A 22,524-nucleotide genomic window follows, 5' to 3' on the forward strand; every position below is an offset into this window, starting at 1 on the left:
GCAAATAACCCCGTCAGGACATAAAGTGTTTCAGCTATAAGGCTTCTGAATGTCCATGAATTTTTCCTTTTTAAGTCCTTATGGACAGATTACAGAAACAAAGTCAAATGCCACTAGCTGTGGACATGCACTTCGGTCTTTTAATGATCGTGTCCTAGCATAAGTGTGGACGGCACAGTGGTGGAGAGGTTTGCATTGCCACCTCACAGCAAGAGGTTCTCCGGTTCAATTCTTGCTGGGGTGCCTTCTGTGCGGAGTCTGGATGTCCTCCCTGCGTTCATGTGACTTTCCTCTGGGTGCTCTGGTTTCCTGCCATGTTATAAAGATGTGTCTGGGGTGTTTCTCCCTGGGCCTCTGCTGTAAATTGGTTTGCTCCAAGTTGGACTTTCCCAGTAAACAAATGTTAAATAAAACGGTGGACTGTTTGGCTATACTCTTGAAACACAGGGTCTTTAAAACCCAGTTGATATCCATAACCACTAAATGTCTGCAAAATATCCCAACTAACAACTAAACCAAAGTAAAAAGGTCACTAAGAGAAACCAATTAGTAAAAACCACAAAAACTAGCCAAGCCAGAGTTTTCACTGTGTGATACCTTAAACCTCCCATAATAAAGGCCCAAGGGATATATACTAATGACCTCTTAGACTTTGATCAAGTGTTTCAGCTATATAGTTTCGGAAAGTCCATGACTTTTTCCTTTTTAAGAACACACACACACACACACTCAAACACAGGCACGCAAAACAAGGACTTGATATAGTAGGGAACACTCAACAGCACAAGAACCTCATTAAAAAGAGAAGGTTTAAAGTGTTCTGTCAAATAAGCAAGTGTGAAATTATGTATTTTGACAATTGGCAGAAAGCTCACAGATCAAATACTTCAACAACAAAAGGATAACCTCAGGTACTCTTAAAACTTGGAACCTTGCCAGTCCAGGAGGCATGACTAATGGTTCGGGTGTTAAACAAGGCACAAAACCGACAGCAAGGGACGTTGTGGTCTGGGCCTAAACAGGTGACGCAGTAAGAATGAAAATCTCTGTGAGGTATTTGCTTTCCCCAGGCAAGACAATTGTTAACTTTTTCTGACATCGGTTAGAGCAAGAAAAAAGGATCCACAACGGGGTACTTGTTTAGAAGACTTCAGGATTATTCAACTCGAAAACGAAAAATCCAGGTAGTGGCTGACCTGCATTTGCGAACTGCTTCTGCTTCGGGCTCCTCCTCGGCAAGAAAGACTGATGTAATGGCGTCAGCTGCCTGTTTTCATACCCCTGAGGACCTGACTTCAGGGAAGAAGCGACAGCATCTGACGCAGAAATACTAAGTCTCTGGTATATGGGCTGACTGAGGGCTACCTGCAGGCAGATAACCCAAGTGTGATGACTGCAACAGTGAAATACGAAGAACATGAGCAAAGTTCTTATGCATGTCCACTAATATGGCTGCAGTCAGATATTTTAAATATGTGAATGCAGGAGGCTGCATTTGATAGAGTGAACAGTGCATTGAGAAGCTGCAGAGAAAAGTCACATCATCACTTCATTTTGTGTGTCTTTTTCAGTCTATAGAAAGACCAGCAAAGAGGAGAGATTTAGGATTTGCTGAAATGCAGGCAGAGCCATGACTTGGATAAGGGCAAAGTCTGTGATATGTGTAGGATAATCCATAAATACAAAAGTGCCCTTTTGCTATAGACACTGTTCTTTTTATGTGCACCACTACCAGAATGCTAAAGACCTTCCATATACCATCCTCAGCATGCCAGACAATCACTTTCAAAAGGATCACTGACATGGCAGGGACTGGGAGGGGAAAAGGTGAGAGTGAGTGGTCAGATGTGAGATGAAGTAAGAACAGGATGTATACTTTAACAAGAAAGGATACAAAGAAAGTACTGAGACTGTGTTTCGAACATCATTGCTGCAAGTTAGTCTGCAGGATATTTAAGTCTAAGCATAAATTTAAGTTTGATGGATTAAAGCTGAAGACATGAAATCAAGGACAGCAATGACTTGTGGATAAAGGTGTACATACAGGCAGTGTGGGGTATGGTGTCATGTTTCAGAGCAGCTAGGTGAGCTCCAGCCAATGGGACGGTGCCCCATCTCTGGACTGGAGAGTGGCTGGGAGAAGTAAAACAAATAGTGAAAGTGTGCTACATTAATGGTGCAGAATTAAGTCCCATTTGAAGGCCAAAGCGGCCCAACGTGCAAGTTAAAAGAGTTCCTAAATCCCACACTAGTTGGCCGCTGTTTGTCAGATGACCTAGAAGACAATTATCAGTACAGAAAGGATACCAGAGCAATGAGTCTAAGTGTCTGTAACAGCTGCTAAGCAGATTTCCTATGTCCTTTACCATATTTGAAGTGTTGTGTTCCTTATTTCACTTAACAAGCTTAACGGTCTTAATGAGCAACAACCTGCACAGCCATCAAAGGAATGATAAGGCGTTCACTGGCATTACAAAGAAAGACAATGTCTATACAGACAGCATTATGCATTCCTTCTTGAAAAATGATAGAATAAAAGCAGACTGGGGGGGGGGTGTATGTCAATGTAAAGTAAGCCTCAAAAGGGATAAAAACTCAGATATACTTCAGCAGTAGGAGAAAATTAGAGAACTTTTTTTTTCTTATTTTCTTATTTTTTTACTCATCTGTTAACAAGAGGGACCCACTTTGGGTTGCAATTTTTCAGGGGGTACCAGCGAGCATTGTCTGGTTAGGTGACTTGCTCAGAGTCAGAGAGCAAGCAAGTACAGACTGACGGAATCAAATCCAGGGCTATTTGACAAAACCTGTTCATAGGACCATAGGAGTAGCAAGGCAACGGAGCCACGAGGCCATGGCAGACTGCTAGATTTCCAGAGCAAAATAAACTTCAAAATTATTTTTAAAGGACAATCAGCAAGGGCTCTGACAGAAAGCAGCATATAATTAAACACTATGTAATAAAGTATAATGCTGTGAAGATACCAACAAGCTATACTTAACAGTCTTGGGATGGATTCCTTCAACCTATACACTATACATGCATTCTCGGCAAATCTGAACAAGTTACACAGGCAGAAAAAAGGCCAAGCATACCCAAGAACTATCACGCTTACCTAAAATGTTTTATCCTTAAAAAATAATTATTTCCATTCTGCACATCGGCTCCAAAGACTGCATGTCCTCCCCACGGATGAGTGGGCGTTCGAAAGACTTGCATTGATTGGGTGTGCCTTCATTGAAGGTTGGGCATTGGGCTGGCAACTCGACACCATAAAAAACAACTGCCAATCATTAGCGGACCGGAGTTCCACTGTGACGACCACTAACTGGGAAAAGCCGAAAGACAAACAAGAACATCAGCTCCAAAAAATACATTAGTGTATATAAATTCTTAAGTTATGCACAACAAATGTATTAGTGTACATTTGATCTTGAGTTTACATAATACATGTTCAAATGATATTACCACAGGAACTTAGTACAGCTGCTATAAGACAGCAAATGACTATGAACTAAAAGTCTAAAACATTTACTCACCTCCTCAGTCATTCTGGCATTTGATTTTTCCAAGCTGTCTACTTTGGTCTGCAAATTACTTATGGTGGCACTGTTGATAAAAACAAATAAAAAAAATACATAAAATAAAAATAAATAAATAAATAAATAAAAGCATGTTTGGTATATGAAACTCATGCATTTTTCAAGATAATGATCCTAATTAAATGTGCCTACATGAAAGCAAACATTTTTAAGCTCCTAGATTTCAAGGAAGAGGGTATGGTGCTCTTCTGAACAGTTAATGCACCCTTGATGTGCAGGACTTCAAAAGGAATACGAGGCCTCCATGGCAGGTTTGTACCCAGAGTGAAACTCTAGAATGAATGTGGAACACACAAAAAGTAACACCACTCAGTTAAGGCTGCAGGCTTACTTAAACTATATACCCTTTACACTAAATCTATAAAAATACACACAAGAACAAAAAAAAGAAGTTATGTACTCACCATAACGTTCTATGTGATTGGTTCATCTCACCTTCATTCTTACTGATGGGTTCACTCGACTAACTGCAAAAGCTCAAGGTCTTCACCAGCTCGAGGCCAACTCCCTATCCCATGATGCACCTTATTCTTTCTTGGATCTTGTTTGCTGCTAACAGGTTACATACCACTAATAATATGCTACTATTAGAAAGTGGATGAGAGACAATAAAACCATGACATAAATGAAATCTCGGTCCTCAAGAAGCCTGGATGGGGGTTGGAGGGTGGGACTTAAGAATGAAGGCGAGATGAACAACTCACATGGACATTATGGTGAGTACATAACTTCTTTATGTGAAGTTGTTCTATCTTGCCGTTCATTAATTTGTTACTGATGGGTAGCGTCCCAAGCACCATCTTTCTCGGGTGGCTCAAGGGAGAATGTTCTTCAAGATAGTGGAACCAAAGGAAGCCCTGTCCCTGGAGGCCTTGGCTACTTTGTAAATGAGTGAAGAAGGTATGAGGCCTTGACCAAGTAGCTGCTGCACAAATAGTATCTAATAGCAATTTAGCAGTAAAGGCTGATGAAGTAGATACAGTTATAGTAGAGTGGGGCCTTTATCTTCTGTTGTAATGGTGTATTCACTGAACTGTAAGTGAAGGATAAACAATCTGATAACCATTTTGATAAAGTGGTTTTCGTCACTGGAGCGCCTTTTTTAGTCTCTGAAAAGGAGACAAAGAGCTGATCTGTTTTCCTGAAATGTTTTGTCCTGTCTAAATAGAATCAAAGTTGTCTGTGACCATCAAGTTTGTGCAGCATATGTTCCATCTTATTAGTGTATTTAGGGAAAAATATGGGCAATTCAATAAATTGGTTGAGATAGGACTCCGAGCAAACTTTAGGTAAAAATGAAGGCATTGTTTTGAGTGAGACTCTGTCATTATGGAAAATCAAATAAGGGGGTTTAATTGACAAGGCCTGTAACTCTGAAACCCTCTAAGCAGAAGTAATAGCTATTAAAAATATGGTTTTCCATGATAGATATTTCAAGTCACAAGATGAGGCTGGTTCGAAACGGGGTAGAATTATTCGGGAAAGAATAAAAATTTAGATTCCATGGCACAGCTGGAGCTTTGATGGGTGGTCTCAAATGAACAGTACCCTTGAGAAAGGCTTTGGAGAGTATATGTGACATATTAGACCCCTGGTCATCAAGATGAAAGTTAGAAATTGCTGCCAATTGAACTCTAATGGTTGCTGCTGCTACCCCTTCATTGAAAAGTTTAGTAAAAAACTCCAGAATGGATGAAATTGAAGCCAGGTACGGGTCAATATTGCTCTGAAATCCCCATATAGAAAACCTTTTCCATTTACTAAGATATAACTTCCTGGTAGACGATTTATGACAGGATCTTAAAATACGCTGAGCTGCAGCTGAGAGGTTGTGAATCCTGGCTATGCTGGGAATTAGAGCAGGCAAGCTGTCAGTCTGAGGGACCGAAGAGAAGGCTGGAGAGCCCCTGATGAATGAGTCAGGAGATCTGGTACTGGCTCCAGAATCCAAGGTTCTTCCAATATATGAGGCTGGAGGAAGGGGAACCAAATTTGACGAGGCCAGTAAGGGGCTATTAGAATGATAGTCCTTCCCAGAGCCTTGGCTTTCTGTAAAATTTTGGGTATCAGAAGGATAGGAGGGAAAGCATAAAGGAGACCCAGGGGCAAATTGTGTACGAGTGCATCCCGCGGAGGGGGAATTAGGGTAAAGTAGCTGCTGCATTTTGTGTTTGTTAGAGTTGCAAAGAGATCGCTGACCCCATCTGCGGAATATCCTTTCCGTTACTTCTTCCTTTAGGGACCACTCCGGCAACAGAATTGTCCTGTTCGGTTTGTCTGCTATCGTTGCTATCAGAAAGCACTGGGTGGAAGTTGCCCATTGCCATAGTCTCAGGGCCTCTTGACACAGGGGATAAGATCTGGTTTCTCCTTGTTTGCTTATGTATCAGACCAGACCACTGACATATTGTCTGTCTGAATTGCAATAATTCCCAGAGGGAGAGAGTCTTGAAAGGACTACAATGCTCTCATCTCCAGGACACTGATATGCAGATGAGCCTCGTATCTCTTCCACGTGCCTTGGGCTGTTCTTCCCTGATAATGCCCCCCCACCCTATCAGGGAGGCATCCATGGTCACCATGGCTATGGGAGTGGGTAGAACAAAGGGCTGACCTAGAGTTATTTGGTGAGACGTCAGCCACCAAGAAGGTCCTTTTTGCAGGAATTTGTTATCAGGATTTTGTGCGACATTGAGAGTTCTTGAAAAGACCATTGTGTGAACAGGGGCCATTGCAGTACACACATGCATCCGACCTAAAGGATTCGCAATGATCGCTGCCGCTATTGTCCCTAAAATCTGAGTACCATTAAAACTGGGTCTTTTTCACTTGGGAGCAGGTCCAGGACCTGTTTTCGTAGGACACTAAATCTTTCTGGTGGAAGGTTTAAGGTCATGGTAATGGTACTTAGTTATGCTCCTATAAAAATGGTATGTTGCGATGGCGACAAGGCAGAATTCTCTGAACTTATAGTAATCCCCAACTGACTGCAGAGGTTCAAAGTTGTGTCCCTTGCTTGTATGAGTTGATGCCTGATGGTGGCAGTGAGGAGCCAGTCATCTAGGTATGGAAACATCTGGAATCCCGTGACTACTGCCATGCATTTGATGAACACCCTGGGGGCTGTAGTGAGACCAAAGGGCAGAGCGCAAAATTGATAATGACGGGCTCCAGATGATCTCTGGATGGCCTGTCCATTTTTATGTGGTAGTAGGCATCCTGGAGATCTATCGAGCACATCCAATTGTCTTTCCCTAACAAGGGAAGTATTGACTGTAGCGTGACCATCCAGAATTTTGTCTTTCTTACCAACTTGTTTAGTCTGCTGAGATCCAAAATGGGCCTCCAGTCCCCTGTTTTCTTTGGAACTAAAAAGCACCTTGAGTAAGTTTCGGATCCTCTTTGGTCTGCTGGGACCGGTTGGATGACTCTTTTTCCAGCAACCTTTGAATCTCTGTGACTGCTTGTTCCCTGTGACTGGGTGGAACATCCAGGATTTTTCTTGTGGGGGGGGGGTGGCAAAGGGAATTGAGTATACTCTGGATATGATATGGATATGATGCTTTGTACCCAGCTGTCTTTTGTTATTTTTAGCCAGGCATCTGGGTACAAAGAGAAGCATCCCCTGACTGCCTCCAGAGATGGACAGGTGGGCCTCCTCTCAGGAGTGCTGATAGGGCTCCCCAAAGAACTGGTCTCTGTCGCCCTGATACTGTGGACCCCCCCTGCTGCGTGGGCGGCATCTTCCATTGTTACCCCCTCCTCTGCCTCTAGAGGAAGGTTTACCACAAGTGTCCTGGAAAGCTACTTGAGTTTTACGGAACCACATCTTCCCTCCCTTCTGAGCTTTGGGGTAAAACAGACTCAGACGGCAGAGTCTTTCCATTCTGCTCACTCCTGGGTAAGCATTTCATTCACTTTGGGTCCAAAAAGGCACAAACCATAGAAAAGGGTGTTAATAAAGGATGACTTAAAGGGCTCCACAAAGGAACATAATGCATCCAGGAATGACTCCTAAGAGCAATTCCTGTACCTGCTGCCCTATTTGTTCCATCAGCTGCAAACGAGACCACATGCATGGAAGAGTTTACAAGAGAATTAAGTGTAGTGAGTTGGGAAGTTGCTTTCTCTGAGACCTCCGCAGCTACTGAACCCTGTGGAGTATCTCCTAGTTCTTTCAGGAGATCCCTTTGCAACCTTGTAAAGTGCATTAGATAGTTCAGTGACCGGAGAGCAATAGTTGCTGAACTAAACATGTGCTTACCATATATGTCCATGATCCTAGAATCCTTATTAGGAGGATGGACAGATGTAGAAGTTTCTGACAGTTCCTTCTTGGTGGCTGCAGCCACCACCATAGCATCAATGGACACTCCTTTGGTCAAAAAGGTCTTGTCCTGGGGAGAAGTTATAAATTGATTAGGCCTCCTCGGGACAGGCTCCATGGTATCTGGGGACTCCCACGCCCTTCAAGAGATTAGCTCAATCAACTCATCAAAAGGTGGAGACACCCAAGTGGTGGAGGGCTGAGACCCAAAAGCCTTCAGGAGGACTGAATCATCATCAGTAGGGTTAATGGACTTCCAGCCACCTCTCTGCTTAAGTATTTCCAGGATATATGCGAAGGAGATATCCTCCGAGAGGGACCCTTCTGACTCATAAGTCAGTGTCCAAAGTTACAGATTCCTGTGGGGAGTCCAGATGCTTCCTCTTGCAAAGTCTCTTCCTGGGAACCTCTTCAGTGGGAGCTTCTGGAGAGGTCTTGGAAGAGCAGGACTCGCCCAATGGGGCTTCCTGAGGTTCAGGGTCTCTACGCTCTAGAGGGATGTGTGATGCAGCGATAGACAACAGTGCTTTGGGGGAAGGAGCTGCTGGTTCTGATGGTGTGGTTGTTGGCGTGGACAACATCCTCCTCATAGCATCAAAGGCACCTCTGTCCTGATGCTAAGAATCCCCCGGATCCGAAGATATGGAAGATTCCCTCAGCACCAGAACAGAGGGCTCCCAGCCCAAGGTTGCAGCCGAGCTCACTTGAGCCGAGGCCCCGAGAGGTAAAGTCGGAACGAAAAATCAGTCAGACTATCCTCCCTGGACCTGACCGACTAGCATCGGCCCCTAGACCCTTTGGTTGGTACCGAAGATGTCAGGGTAGTCGGGACTGACAAGCCTGAAGTAGCTGTCAGACCCAAAGGCTCCACAATCATCAGCTTTGAAACTTCGAGACAGATCGGAGGAAGAATAGACGTTGGGGGGGGGGGGGGGGGTTGTCGGTTCCGAAGTCCCAGGGATCGGTCCCGATAAAAATTTGGCAAGTGCCGCTGTCTGCAGAAGCCTCTGCACCACACAATCCATATCCATATCTGAAAGTCTTCTTGAGGACCGAGAAGAATGAACAGATGAAGCCACCGACTGTAATATTGGGGACTTCAAGGTAGGAGACACTGATTCCAATACTGGGAACGGGCTCCTAACCATAGAGCTGATATTGAAGACTTTTCCTGCCTTGATTTACTGGTCGACGGGCTTTTCCTCAGTTCTGACGAACCCAAAGAAGTTTTTGAATGTCTGTCATGATTGCCCTTATCTGGTGACTACTGAAAAGAGGATTTTAATAGACCTCTATCCATTAATTTTCTCTTACGTTCATGCAACATCCTGGAACTAAAAGAGTGGCATACAGAACAGTCTTCTTGTAGGTGTACCTCACCTAGACAGTATACGCAATCAGTATGTCCATCAGTGATGGGCATTTTTTGAATCCAGACTTGGATTTTTCCTTTTCCTGCTGAGACATACTAAGCAACTAACAGCAACAGCTATGAAAGAAAGGAAGCCTGTAGAAAATATGAAGGCTTGTCAAACAACAGTGACTCCTACTAGCCCTCTAATATAAATGGGCTCATAGGTTCATAATAGGCTATCTGCCCTGGGGCATTTATAAGCCTAGCCCAAGTATGTTTGGCTTTCGCCACCCTTTGATTTGAGTTTGCTGTGCCCTTTTTAAGGTTAGTTTACTGTGCCTCTGTCTAGTAGTGAGACAGAAGTAATCCCCGTGGTAAACCTACGATCTCCCATCCACTCATCAAGATTCCTCTTGAAGAGTCAGTGAGGTGCTCTGCCTAAGATGGACTGGGATTCTATTCCAGAGCGAAGGGAGCCTCTGGGTTATGAATCTGTCCCTCCAGGATGTTCTATTTATTTCTGTGCTGAGGTTCAAGTCCCTCGAGCGCGTGGTTCTAAGGGATTTAGATTTTCTGAGGTGAAGCATGTCCATTAATTCTGGGTTGGACATAGCTTTGTATGTCAGGCATAGATCGCCTTGAAGTAGGTGGTATGCAACTGAGTAGAGCTGGAGTTTTTTTAACCGGGCAGCATATGGGATCTGTTTGAGTCCCTTGATCCTCTTTGTGAGGTACTTTTGGGGTCTTTCTAGTTGCTGCAGGTGTCGGGTAAGGTACATCCCAAAAGGGGCATTGTATTCTATGATGGGTCTGATGAGGGATGAATGAAGGGGCACTATTACCTCACTTGATCTAGATGTGAATCTTTTCGTGATAAGGTGGGCTATGTATAAGGTCTTTCTAACCACTTTGGCAATGTGGTTGTCAAAGGAGAGATTGCTATCAACTTGGGTCCCCAGGTCCCTAATTACTTCTTCCGTACTTAATGGGTTACCACCTATGTGGTAATTTGTGGGCACTTTGTTTTTGCCAAAGGGTATGACTATACACTTTTTGGCATTTAGCTTTAGGCCATGGCTCTGGCACCAGTTATCCGTCTCTGTGAGACCTTTTTGGAGGATGTTCGTGTCAGCCGGAGAGTCAATTATGGCGCCCAGTTTGCAGTCATCTGCGAACTTGGTCAGTCATAGTCCTCCCGTGTTGGCCTGTACCTCAGAGAAGTATATGCCGAATAAGAGAGGTCCCAGGACAGAGCCTTGTGGGACACCACTTGTAACCGGTTTCAAGTCTGACATGGCTCTGGCAATTCTGACTCTGTGGGTTCTGTCTTTGAGCTAGTTAGCAACCCACCTTGTGACATAGGGGTTTGTGATGCCCGAGTGAGGTATGGTGTCAAATGCCTTTGCGAGGTCCAGATAGGCTGTGTGGACCACCCTCCCCTTATCTATGGCCTTGGTGACTGTTTTGAAAAAGTCGACCAGGTTCAAGAGGCAGGATCTGCCCTTGACAAAGCCGAACTGGGTAGGATCAAGTGTCTGTAGGTCCCCAATGTCGTTGTTTATGAGTTCCATGATGATCCTCTCCATGACCTTGCAAATAAGGCTAGTTAGGCTTATGGGGCAATAGTTACCAGGGTCCGTTGAGGCACCACCTTTGTGGAGTGGGACCACTGTTGCTGTACGCCATTCTTTGGGTACATATCCTATAGTGAGGCTGAGATTGTACAGCAGTTTTAAGTGAGGGTTTAGTTCTTCTTGGAGTTCATGTAGGACACAACCTGGGACGCCGTCTGGTCCCATTGAAGTAGTGTTTTTTTGCTTTGGAGAGGGCGGCTTTCACCTGAGCATCTGAGATGTTAGGGAGGCTGCACTCTGCTGGGATAAATATTTGCTCTTTTGGGGGGGAAGGGGGGGAGAAGTTTGTACTGAACCTGTCTGCCAGGATGTTGGCAATGTCTGTGGGTTCAGTGTATTTTTTGTCGTTTAGAATCAACTCTGAGCATATCTGGGAGTTGCATCCCAGGTTCCTAACATAAAAGAAAGCCTTGTGATTGTCTTTAGTGTCCTGTGCAATTTTTCTCTCAAAGCTGGCCTTGGAGGATTTTATGAGGGATCGTAAATTTTTGCTAGTACTGATCAGAGATGCCTTCCCTTTTAGGGATTTTGCTCTATCATGTAGTAGCTTCCTCCTTCTGTTGTACAACTTATTTATGGCTGGGGTCCACCAGACTGGACGCCTGCCTTTGGACGACTGGGTCTTGGTTTTGTTTGGGATAGCATGATCCATGCATTCCTGGAGTTGTCCATACAATGCGTTTATATAGGATTCTGTGGTTTGGGCCGTAGTTTCCACTGGCCCGGGGGCCTTGAAGGATTCCACCTCGGTTTTGAGAAGTGTGAAGTTTGCTTTTGAGAAGTTTTTCACTGTGGTTTTCTGGGCTGGGGGTGGGGTCGGGTTTTGGATATCCAGTGAAATTAATTTATGGTCTGATCTTACCAATGAGGGGTATACTTCTGGTGTGGAGCATAGGGTCCCCATATTGGTGATGATCAGGTCAAGTATGTTTTCCCGTCTTGTGGGAGTTGTGACTAGTTGTTCCATGGCATTTGAGTTCATAAATTCCAGGAACCTTTGGGCTAGGGTGTTGGGGCTTGAGTAATGCTCCCAAGTCTATGTTTGGGTAGTTGAAGTCACCCAATATAATGGTGTTTGGAGAGATCTTCATGTTCTCCAATGTTTTCAGGAAAGCAGAGCAAAATTCCTGATTTTGAGACGGTGGTCTGTAGCATGCTATAAACTGAAAGGCAGTTTTGCCCACTGTTAGTTGCACATGGATGGTTTCTGATGCTTCGTGCAACACCACTGACCTGGAGGTGTGGGTATCCTTGATAAATATGGATACTTCCCCTCCTTTTGTGGTTCGGTCCGAGTTTTGGGGCCGAAAAGCATGATATGAGGTAAACCTGGTAGTGCTGGGGTGCTCCCTGGAGTCTTGAACCAGGTTTCTGTCACTGCGCAGATATCGATGTTCTCCATGCTGAGGAGAGCTTTGAGTGCGTGCATTTTGAGGTTTAGACTTCTGGCGTTTAGCAGCATTACCCTTAGTTTCTTGTTCTTTGTGTTTTCTATGGAGGTGGGTTTGTCTTTTGAGCCTTGCCTAAAAAAGGCACTATGGGGGTGGCAAGAACCTTTGCCAGTATCCGAAAGCCCAGGGGTGACAGGTGCAAGCCGTCCCTAGCGAAGCAACGTGGCTTGTCGAGCATGTCATCCCAGGCTGACAGGTACTGGATCCCCTTTGAATGACACCAAAATTTTAGCCAATTGTTAAAATCAATAATTTTGTCTTTATACTGCAGCACCATTCTAGGTGAGGGCAAGATGCTGCTCAAGGTCAGGGTCATACCGACCTGGGCTACATGATCGGAGAGCTCCTCTATGTCTCTTTTCATGTAGTCGAGGGAGGTACGTCTCGGGTCATTCACACCAGCATGTACTATGATAGAGTCATATTTGTACTTGCTTTGGAGTGACCTGAGTGCTTGAGTTATGTGGCGGATCCTAGCGCCCGACAAGCAGCTCACTGTGACCTTCTCCTTGTTCAGCCTGGTGAGCGGGACATCAGTGTGTCTGACTATAGAATCACCTATTACAAGTTTATCAGGTGTGTTATTCAGCCTTAAGGGCTGTGACTGTTTGGCACACTGACTTTGTGAGCTATGTGTCGCACATGTTTTGCTGTGGGGTAGCGTTTGCTTGGATGTCTGCTTTGGAGGTCTCTGCTGCTTAGGTAGATTTTTATTTAGAGCCTCTTGCTGTTGTGGTAGGACTATGTGAGACTGGATTAGTGTTGTGTGAGGTTACCTTCTCCTCCTGACTGGTTACACCAGTTTATTTATTTTATTTATTTTACATTTGTTAACCGGGATGGTCCGACTGGATACATGTCCTTTTTCAGCGGAGGCCCGGGGAGAAAAGCTCCAACAGAGTTACATTGATAATTAGGTACAGTAAATGAGCTGAAAGAACTTAACAAAAACATAGGCTATTTACATACAAGTACAAGACTGCCATTACTATTTCTGAGATTAATAACATATTAGCAAGGACGGTAGGCAGTATAATGACATAGAGTTAGACAGGATACATATTTCTTTATCACAGTATACAAAGTACTTATCATCTTAGCTAGTTGTTTATGTTTTAGTTAATGGCACAGAGCTAGTCTGGGTTTGAGCAAGGACATAGCCAGTGTGACTTGAAGTGGAGTTTTAGACTATTTTTGAATTGACTTAGAGAAGTTGCAAGCGTGATGTTATTTGGGAGAGAGTTCCATATTTTACCAGTGGTGTTGGCAAATAGCGCGTCACCACCTAGGTTGAGAGATTTAGTTGTTTGGACAAGGAGTCTGTTTGCTGAGCGAAGGCAACTTAGATTGGAGTAGGGAGTCATTAAGTTTTTTAGTGCTGGGGTATTCTCAGGTTGTTTAAGGATTTTGAAGGCCTCTATGAGTTGGGACTGGTGAAGAAGGTGTGGGAATTCTATCCATCCAAGCTTTTTCAGGTTAGTACAGTGGTGTGTTCTGTAGGGTAGGCCTGTAACGAACCTGGCAATGTGATTATAGCAGGATGAGAGCTTGGCCAGATCAGATTTGTTAAGGTGAGTGAGGACAGGAGAGGCATATAGTAGGGTAGAGAGAAGGTGTGAACGGGCTGTGGCTGCCCTGGCATTCGGGGTAAGGAAGGCTTTAATTCTATATAGGGTCCCAAGTTTCTTGTTGACTGACTTAATGGCTTGGTCGATATGTATATCAAATCTGAGTTTATTGTCAATGTTTACTCCTAATAGCTTTGTATAGGTGTCTGGGGAGATGATGGTCCCATTATTGGATTTTATAGTGAAGTTTTCAGTCAGAGATCTATTGGTTGGGTAGAAGAGAAGTAACTTGGTTTTGTTTGGATTTAAGATCAGGAGATGGTTGGCAATCCAGTTTTCGACTTTGAAGCTATGTTGGGTGGTAGTTAGTAGATTTGCAAGAGAGGCATTGGAACATATTATAGTCGAGTCATCTGCATATTGAATGCAGGTGGCTTCAGGGATGACTGTTTGGATGTCGTTTATGAAGACTGAAAAGAGGAGAGGTCCTAATATGGAACCTTGAGGAACTCCTATGGTATTTGGTAGTAGGCAGGAGAGCTTGTTTTGCCACATTACTGCTTGTTGTCTCCCAGTGAGGTAAGCTTGAAACCAGTCAAGGGCTGGAGTATCTAGATACAGGGTTTTTAAAGTATATAGAAGTAACTGATGGTTTACCATATCAAAGGCTTTCGATAGGTCCAGGAAGAGAGAGGAGGATATTTTTTTATTCCGGTTAAGATTAATGTTTTCAGTAAAAGAGAGGAGGGCAGTGGTTGTACTATGATGGGGTCTGAATTCATGTTGAGAGTCTGTGAGTAGTTTATTTTGGGTTAGATAGAGCATTAGTTGGTTGTGCATGCACTTTTCCATAATTTTGACAAGTGGTGATAGTATGGCTATAGGTCTATAGTTGGATAGTTCTGTGGATGAATCTCCTTTGTGGAGTGGAATAACATAGGATATTTTCCAAATTGAGGGGATTGAGGCCTCGGTTATGGTTCTGTTAATTAGGATTGGGATAGGGTAGGCTACGACATCTGCAGCAATTTGCAGGTATTCAGCCGGCAGAAGATCGGCTGAAAGGGTGGTTGGCTTCAGTTTTTTCAAAAGGGATCTGATAAAGGATGTGGACACTGGCTGGAAGTTAAAAGAGAGTGGTGAGTCGGGTATAGTGTTTATAGAAGTGTGGGGAGGAGAAAGTTGGTTAGCTAATGACTGGATGGTTTCTGTAAAGAAAGTATTGAATGAATTGGCTATATCTTCTTGGCTCTTGTCAGATAATGTTCCTGGGGTCGGAGTAGTGGATTTGCCTGGTTGGAGAAGTTTATTTATGCCTGCCCAGTACTTTTGAGGGTTATTCTGATGTTTATGTTGCAGATTGTAGAAGTAATTTTTCTTATCTAGTATGATGGCTTTTTTAGTCTCATTTCTAAGTTGTTGGAATTTGATACGATCTAGGGGTAGTTTGGTAGTGCGCCATTTATCCCACGCTTTGTCTCTAGTTGTTATTTTGGTTTTGGTGTCTGTTGTTAGCCAGGGTGCTAGTTGAGTTTTAATTCTTATTGAGCATTTAGGGGCATGCGAGTCAAGTATAGTAAGGACTGAATTGTTAAATGATGACACTGCCTCATCAAGGGGACTTTAGTTTTGTCCAGTTACATGATTTGAGTTCAAGTTGAAATTTAGTTGGGTCAAAGTTTTTCTTGGATCTGATAGACCTATAAATAGGTAAGCTTGTACAATTAATTTTGTCTTTCATGATGTATGTGAGCAGGTGATCACTAAGATCATTAGGGAGAGTTCCAGACATATAGTTCTGGGGATGACTGTTGGTGAGTATCCAGTCTAGTATACTCTCTTTTTGGTTATTATTACCTGTACGTGTGGTAGATGATATTATCTGAGAGAATCCATGTAGGTTAACAGGGATGGGGTTGGACTGTGCTGTGCATTGGTTCCAGTCAATATTAACATCGCCCAGGACAATGGTTTCTTGAGGGTAGTTGTTGGCTATCCAATGTAGAATGACCTCTAGTGTTTCTACATTGTTCCCAGGGGGAATATAGGTGACAATTCGGTTAATGCCCTTATGATTATTTAGTAGAATTTTTAGAGCTAGTATTTCAGCGTTAGAGACCTGGGGTGGTTGTATAGGGTTAGTTATGATGTTAAGTGTGCTATTATATAAGACTGCTATTCCACCTCCTCTTTTCTTTACTCTATCTGCCCTAAGTATATTGTAACCAGGAGGCAGGATCTCATTGTCTTTGGTTGATGGCCGGAGCCATGTTTCAGATAGACACATTATGTTGGGGAGGTATGTGGCTAGTACAGCATGCAGGCTATGTATCTTATTGTTTAGGCTTCTAATGTTTAAGTGGCATATTAGGAGGAGTTGACCAGTCGGTGGGAGAGTGGTGGGCTGGTAGGATTTTGAGTTAAGGTTGGGCCTGGATTAGGATGGATGTCCTCATCTTTGGTTATGTTTTTTCTTAGATACGCTAGTAGTCTAATAACTTTGAATAGTAGTTTTAGTTCATATTTGGATTTTGGTGTTGATTGGAGTGTTTTTTTAGAAGCAAGTGGTTGGAATTTATAATTTTTGGGGTAGTGTAGTAGTGGGCAAGTTCCGCAGTCAGTGGAGGTAGGGGGGTCTTGGTTTGGCATTTTGGATAAGAGAAACCTATGAATGTGAGATTTTCATAGCTAGTAAAAAAGTATGGCAGAATTAAGAGTGGTAAGATAAGAGGAAGGCGTTTATAATTATTTATAGACATGTTATATGTCATCAATGGGTGGGGTCAATGTGCTTCAGAGGAATAGTAGTGGTTAAACAGTAATGTGTGGTGGGGGGGAGGAAATTGGAGAGGAAGTTGTGTAGGTTGGAGAGGAAGTAGGGGTGTGGCCTAGTGGCTACAAATGTAGACACAGTGGGGGCGGGTGGGATAAGGGGGCAGGGAGAGGAGCGAAGCGAGCCTGAGCGTAGCTCTGAGTTGAGAGAGCAGTTTGGCTATATGGTTGCATCTCTCACATATGTTTGAACCTGTCTGGAGGAGGAGAGGGTTGTCCGTGTACATGAGGCAGTTGTAACATTGCCTCAAGATTCCCCGATTCACCAGCTGGACTGGAGAGGAAACCATTAACTGACCTTTGGACATGCTAGTGTAGTAAAGGGAAGTCTTTTATCACTTAATTACAAAGGACCAATAGGGGACAAGGTAATTGTGGAGAGTATAGGAGGATGTAGTGCTTTTAGTTTATTAGTGCAAGACTGTAAGATTGCTTATTTGGGCAAGTGCAGGGTCTTAGATTGAGAAGAGGGTGTTTAATTTGAGAGATAGAGCAGTTCTAAGGGAAAAAGTGAACAGCAGACTTTGTGGAGCCGGGAATACTTCAAACCCGATTAAGCAGCACTGCCCGATGCTGCGCTATGCACACAATCGCTCAAAGCCGCTCTAAATCAGGTTTTTATGCAGGGAACTTCAAAGAGCTAGAAATGGCCCAAAACGGCCAATTACTACAAGATTCTTTTGCTGAGGTCACTCCTTCAGGGACAGATAGGCTGCTCAAGGCTCCCCACTCCCACTGGTGAGCAAAGAAACTTCCTTCTATCCAAGTAAGGAAATGGGCAACACAGGAACTATCAAAAAGTCCAGAATACAGCAAAGCCTGTATAAGGGACTATATTCTAGTTTAGGAAAGGCGGGAAACAAGGATTTTTTTTTTTCAGGAAAACAACAGGAGAATTACAGTATATTCAATGCACAGGCTAGCGCACATGAGTGGGCAGCCTCAACAGTTAAATACAACAAACAGCAAACTAACATCTATTTAGATTAACTAGAATAAATCTAAACTAGCAATGAACTACTTATCAGAAAGTTAATATAACAAGGCCTAAACAACAACAAAAAAAATCAAATACTAGCCCCCCCCCCCAAATTAAACGGGCTCTAAAATCACACACACACCTAAGCTTTATATCTACTACTACTACTTTACAAGAAAAACTAGTCTATGGGTTAGGGAGATAACTAAGGCCTAAAAATACAGCCATGACGATAAACTACGAAAAAGTGTCAACAGCACACTAAGAAAATGCCTAAACTACTGTAGAAAGGAAACTTATAATATACACTTATCTACTGATGAAACTTTCTAACAGATGAATAAGAATTATAATTTTTCACTGGCCAAAGCTGGTGAATGTCTGATCTAGTTGCAGCAGCAAATGAGATCTGAGGGAAGAAACAAGGTGCATCATGGGATGGGGAGCTGGTCTTGAGCTGGTTGAAGACCTCGAGCTTTTGCAGTTGGCCGAGTCGGAGCCGAGGATCGGCTCTGAACCCATCAGTAACAATGAACGGCGAGAAAGAACAACTTCACATCACACAATTTCCATGAGACAGCATGTACTACACATTGGTCATTTTAAATTAACCTTAACTCTATACTAAACACATCACAGACTTCTTACATCAAATAACCTTTTGCACATTCATCAGACATTTAACTTCTCTGCATTCAGCATCATGTTTAGCTCTTATACCGTTCACATATCTGTTTGGTTTCTTTAAAAATCTTTCAAATCTGAAGTATTTAACAGAACTGCACTTTCTGGACAGCTGCACTTATTTTTGCAAGAATTCTTGCTGTACTACATCTTTACTTGGCAATGAAATTTCAGGAGCAATTGCTTCAGCTTTGTTTCCACTTTTTCATACTGCAGCTGTAGTTTCATTTTCTTGTTGGTTGTGACACATGACTTCCCTTTCTTCTGGAGCATTGCCATATTTATTTTATACCGATGTCTGTGACTCCTATAAAACTTTACTTATTCACCACAGACAACAAGGAACCTTGATTCAGTTGCAGTACCACTTAGTTCATGCTCAGGCTGCAGTCACTCTCATGGCCTCTGTACTTCTACCATGTTTCCAGCTTGAATATCTGGTAGCCTTCTGTAATGTCAGTAAAAGCACTTTTCTGTCTCTGCTGATTTATTACCAGTACTTGTAATCTGCTTTATACTGATTTTCAGGTATAGCACTGATGTTGTTGAAATGGATACTTGTTTTCCATTCTCCTGTCCATTAGCAGCTGAGATGGTTTTACAACATTCCAAAACTGTGAGATGACAATTGTTAGGAAAATGTATAACTGCAATGCAATATGTAGGCTTAGTGTATTAAAATGTACAACTGCAATATGCAGGTTTAGTGTATTAAGGGTTAAAAAGGAGTTAATACATTTATTCTGCTTATTCTGTGTGAAAATATGCAGCTGCTAGAAGCTCTGAAAAGAGAACAATGGATGCCTATAAATCCACCATGGTCAGCAGAAAGTGTATTGAGGCCAGGACTGTACCTTGAATGTATCATATCAGAACTAGAGAATGAATTGTGAGAAACTAAGCAAAGCTGAAACAAACTCAAGGCCAGGTTGTTTTTCTCAAAAAACATGTTTTTGCAAGACAGCAATTATTTGACCATGTCAGCAGCAAATCTAATAATAGCATCTTTCTGTGAACTTGTAGAAAACTGTATAAAAACTGTAGGCTGAACTATGGAAAATCAGACAAACCTTGTACCCTACATGCTTTGTCTCCTTGCTGCAAGTAATAAAGGGTGCCTTGCTTGAACCTAACGTGCATTGATCTTTGTGTTTTCCTTTACAACAATCATCATAGCTTTAATCACATGTCCTTCTCACAAGATGTTTTACAGCCTGGATAGTTCTCACCACTAATCTATGTACAATACATCAGAATATACTGGCCATTTTATATTTCAAATCTTACTCACACATAAATCATATAAATTCCTAATTTTTACAGTGAGGACTACTGTCAGATAGGACAGCATGAGATGTCCCAGCTTTCAAGAATATAGACCTTGATACAGTAATCACACTAGGACTTTTGTACGATTGTTTTTCTATTCATAGCTCCATTCCAAGGTTACATCCTGCTCAGTTTTCTGTGAACTAAATTCTTAGAATAGGTAAAAAAAAAATTCCATCTAAATATTCCTAGATTCCTAGAAATCTTTGTAATTTCAAATCAGAAGACAAACACAAGCATTACAATCATAAATTATAACTAGAAAAAGGAAATCAAACTCTAAACCAACTGTATTTGAAGTACTGAAGATTGTAAAAGAGATAAAGTAACTGGAAGTGGGATCTTTAGAAAAGGGCAGGACCAGATTACATAGAAATAAAAGGAATTTGTGGACCCATAAATACATTCAGAATAATGTTCAGGAGGAGGAAGAGAAGTGAGGTTTAAAGGAAGGCAGGAATTGATCAATTTATGTAATTTTGGTGAATGACAGTTGTTTGAAGGAAAAAAAATGTATATAATCAATAAATGTTAGAATTGTTTGTTTTCTTTTCTATTAATGTATATCTGCCTATGTCTTAAGTTATAATTTAATAAAGTTGTTTAATAAATAGCAGCTGTATTAGCTTCTCATCATGCTTTTCATATGTCTGACCCCAGGAAAACAATGATCAGTATTTATTACTTAACCTTCACAGCCTTCAAATACCAGTTCATCAGTTCTCTGGAATACCTATCATGGTGATGAAACACATAAGAGAATATATAACATGAGTGTGTACTCAATTTGAACTTTGTTCATCTAGCCTTTCCTGCCAGAAGTATTACTTTGTATCTAATTTTTGACACTAGCTCAAAGGGTGATGTTCACTTGTAATCACTATTTTCACATTTTTCAGATCAATGCAAACTTTTTGACAGTAGCCATAATACGCATTCTGTAGAGTGACTGCTTCTTAATGACATCTCCACACTCATGCTGGTTCCTGCTCAATTCTGCTCCTGATGATTAGTCTCATTTTCCTACAGCAATTTTAGGATTTATCTGCATATGCTATTCCCCCTGAACAAAAGATGAGCACAAATGTGTCCTTAGAGGCTGCGGGCTCACGCCGCTCCCCTACCCAACCCCAAATCCCATCCACTCCCAGAGGCCCTAAACTTATACATCTTGGCCACACCTTCCTCTACATCCAATGTATCAGATAATCCCACCACCCTGCAGCACCACACCCGTTACTCCGCTTAACCAAGCACAGCTCTCGCTACCTAGTGTTGTATCTCCTTAGCCCCCCCCACCTACCACTAGATAGCACCCCTCAACCAACTGTATTCACCATGCCTTCCACAACTACCTCAACACTAACTAAAGTACTGCTCACTACAACACTAGTATCTGTTATAACCTCAGCCTATCACTTAACCTCCTTTGAACACCTATAGTACCCCCAGTTTCACTACCCACCTAAGCAAACATCCACACAAACCCTCACTATCTCCCACAATAACATAAATATATCTGCACCTACTTACATACTTGCAAAGTTCCACAAACTGTCCCACATCAAATACTATAATCCCTCAACCAAGAAAGCTCAGTTTCTACTAAGTAATCTACATTACAAATTACACATTCTAAAAAGACATTCCTTACAAAATGGTGACATCCACCCTAATCCAGGCCCAGCCAATGTCCTACCTTCTGATCTTCCTATCACCAATCCCGCTATCACACTCAGCCCTAATAAACTCCCCAACTCACTCCTGATAGCACATCTCAATATCCAAAGTGTCAATAATAAAGTTCCTCATCTCCATTCTGTCTTAGACATATACTCTTGACATTTTATGCCTCACAGAGACTTGGTTAAAGCCACAAACTCAAGATATTATCCCACCAGGATATAATATATTGAGACATGATTGTAAAAAACAGAAAATGAGGGGGGGGGGGGGAGTAGCAATTCTTTTCAAGGATGGGCTATAAGTTACCACCTCACCCTATAACCCACCTAGAGATAGTAATGCAGTAGTCCTCATTTCAAAGATTCAGCTAAATTCTAGTAAATCCATAAATATCATATGTATCTATCTACCTCCTGGAAATAACATTAACTCCTTGGAGGATATTCTTAGCTGGGTTTCAGCAACCTTCCCACAAGAAACTATAATCCTTGGTGATGTCAGTATTGACTGGAAGTGTATCAATACTGAGCAACCCGCTTCACATATTAACCTTCATGGCTTCTCTCAGACCATCACTTCCCCAACTAGAATTAACAAACCAAACCAAAAAGAGAGCACCTTAGATTGGATACTCATTAACAATCATCACCAAACTTATAGAGTAGGTATTTTCCCTAACGATATAAGTGACCACTGCTTGACCTATATAATCAGGCAAAGAAAAGATATCTCACACCCAACATCATGCAGGGCTATACGTTCCAACAAACAATTTAACCAAACTTTATTCCAAAGCGAACTTAGTGCCTGTGATTGGACTAATCTAAAAACTCTCCCATTAGAAGAGGCTGTCCAATACTTTAACTCTAAATTCTTAACTATCCTAGACCAGCATGCACCCAAACGTATAATAAGTATCAGGGCAAAACCAGCCCCATGGCTCTCCAAAGATACCAGGCAAAAAATCCTACTCCAAAATAAAGCCTGGACTAAGTGGCGAACTGCTAAAAGCACATCTGATCAACAAACATTTAGACAATTAAGAAACGCAGTCAAAAAAAATCTATACTTTTAGAC

General features: G+C 42.4%; 1 protein-coding gene across 1 annotated transcript in view; it reads right to left on the reverse strand.

Moving 5' to 3' along the window:
* LOC122793328 (protein RUFY3-like) overlaps positions 1-22,524 on the reverse strand; it is a gene marked incomplete in the record, with an annotated part of 2,132,439 nt that overhangs the window by 1,251,197 nt on the left and 858,718 nt on the right. The window contains 1 exon segment of the mRNA XM_044061223.1: positions 3,541-3,610. Within this exon segment, the coding sequence (XP_043917158.1) occupies positions 3,541-3,610 (70 nt within the window).

Source organism: Protopterus annectens, chromosome 2.part0 (assembly GCF_019279795.1).
Source record: "Protopterus annectens isolate FY-2018-M chromosome 2.part0, PAN1.0, whole genome shotgun sequence".
NCBI lineage: Eukaryota > Metazoa > Chordata > Ceratodontiformes > Protopteridae > Protopterus > Protopterus annectens.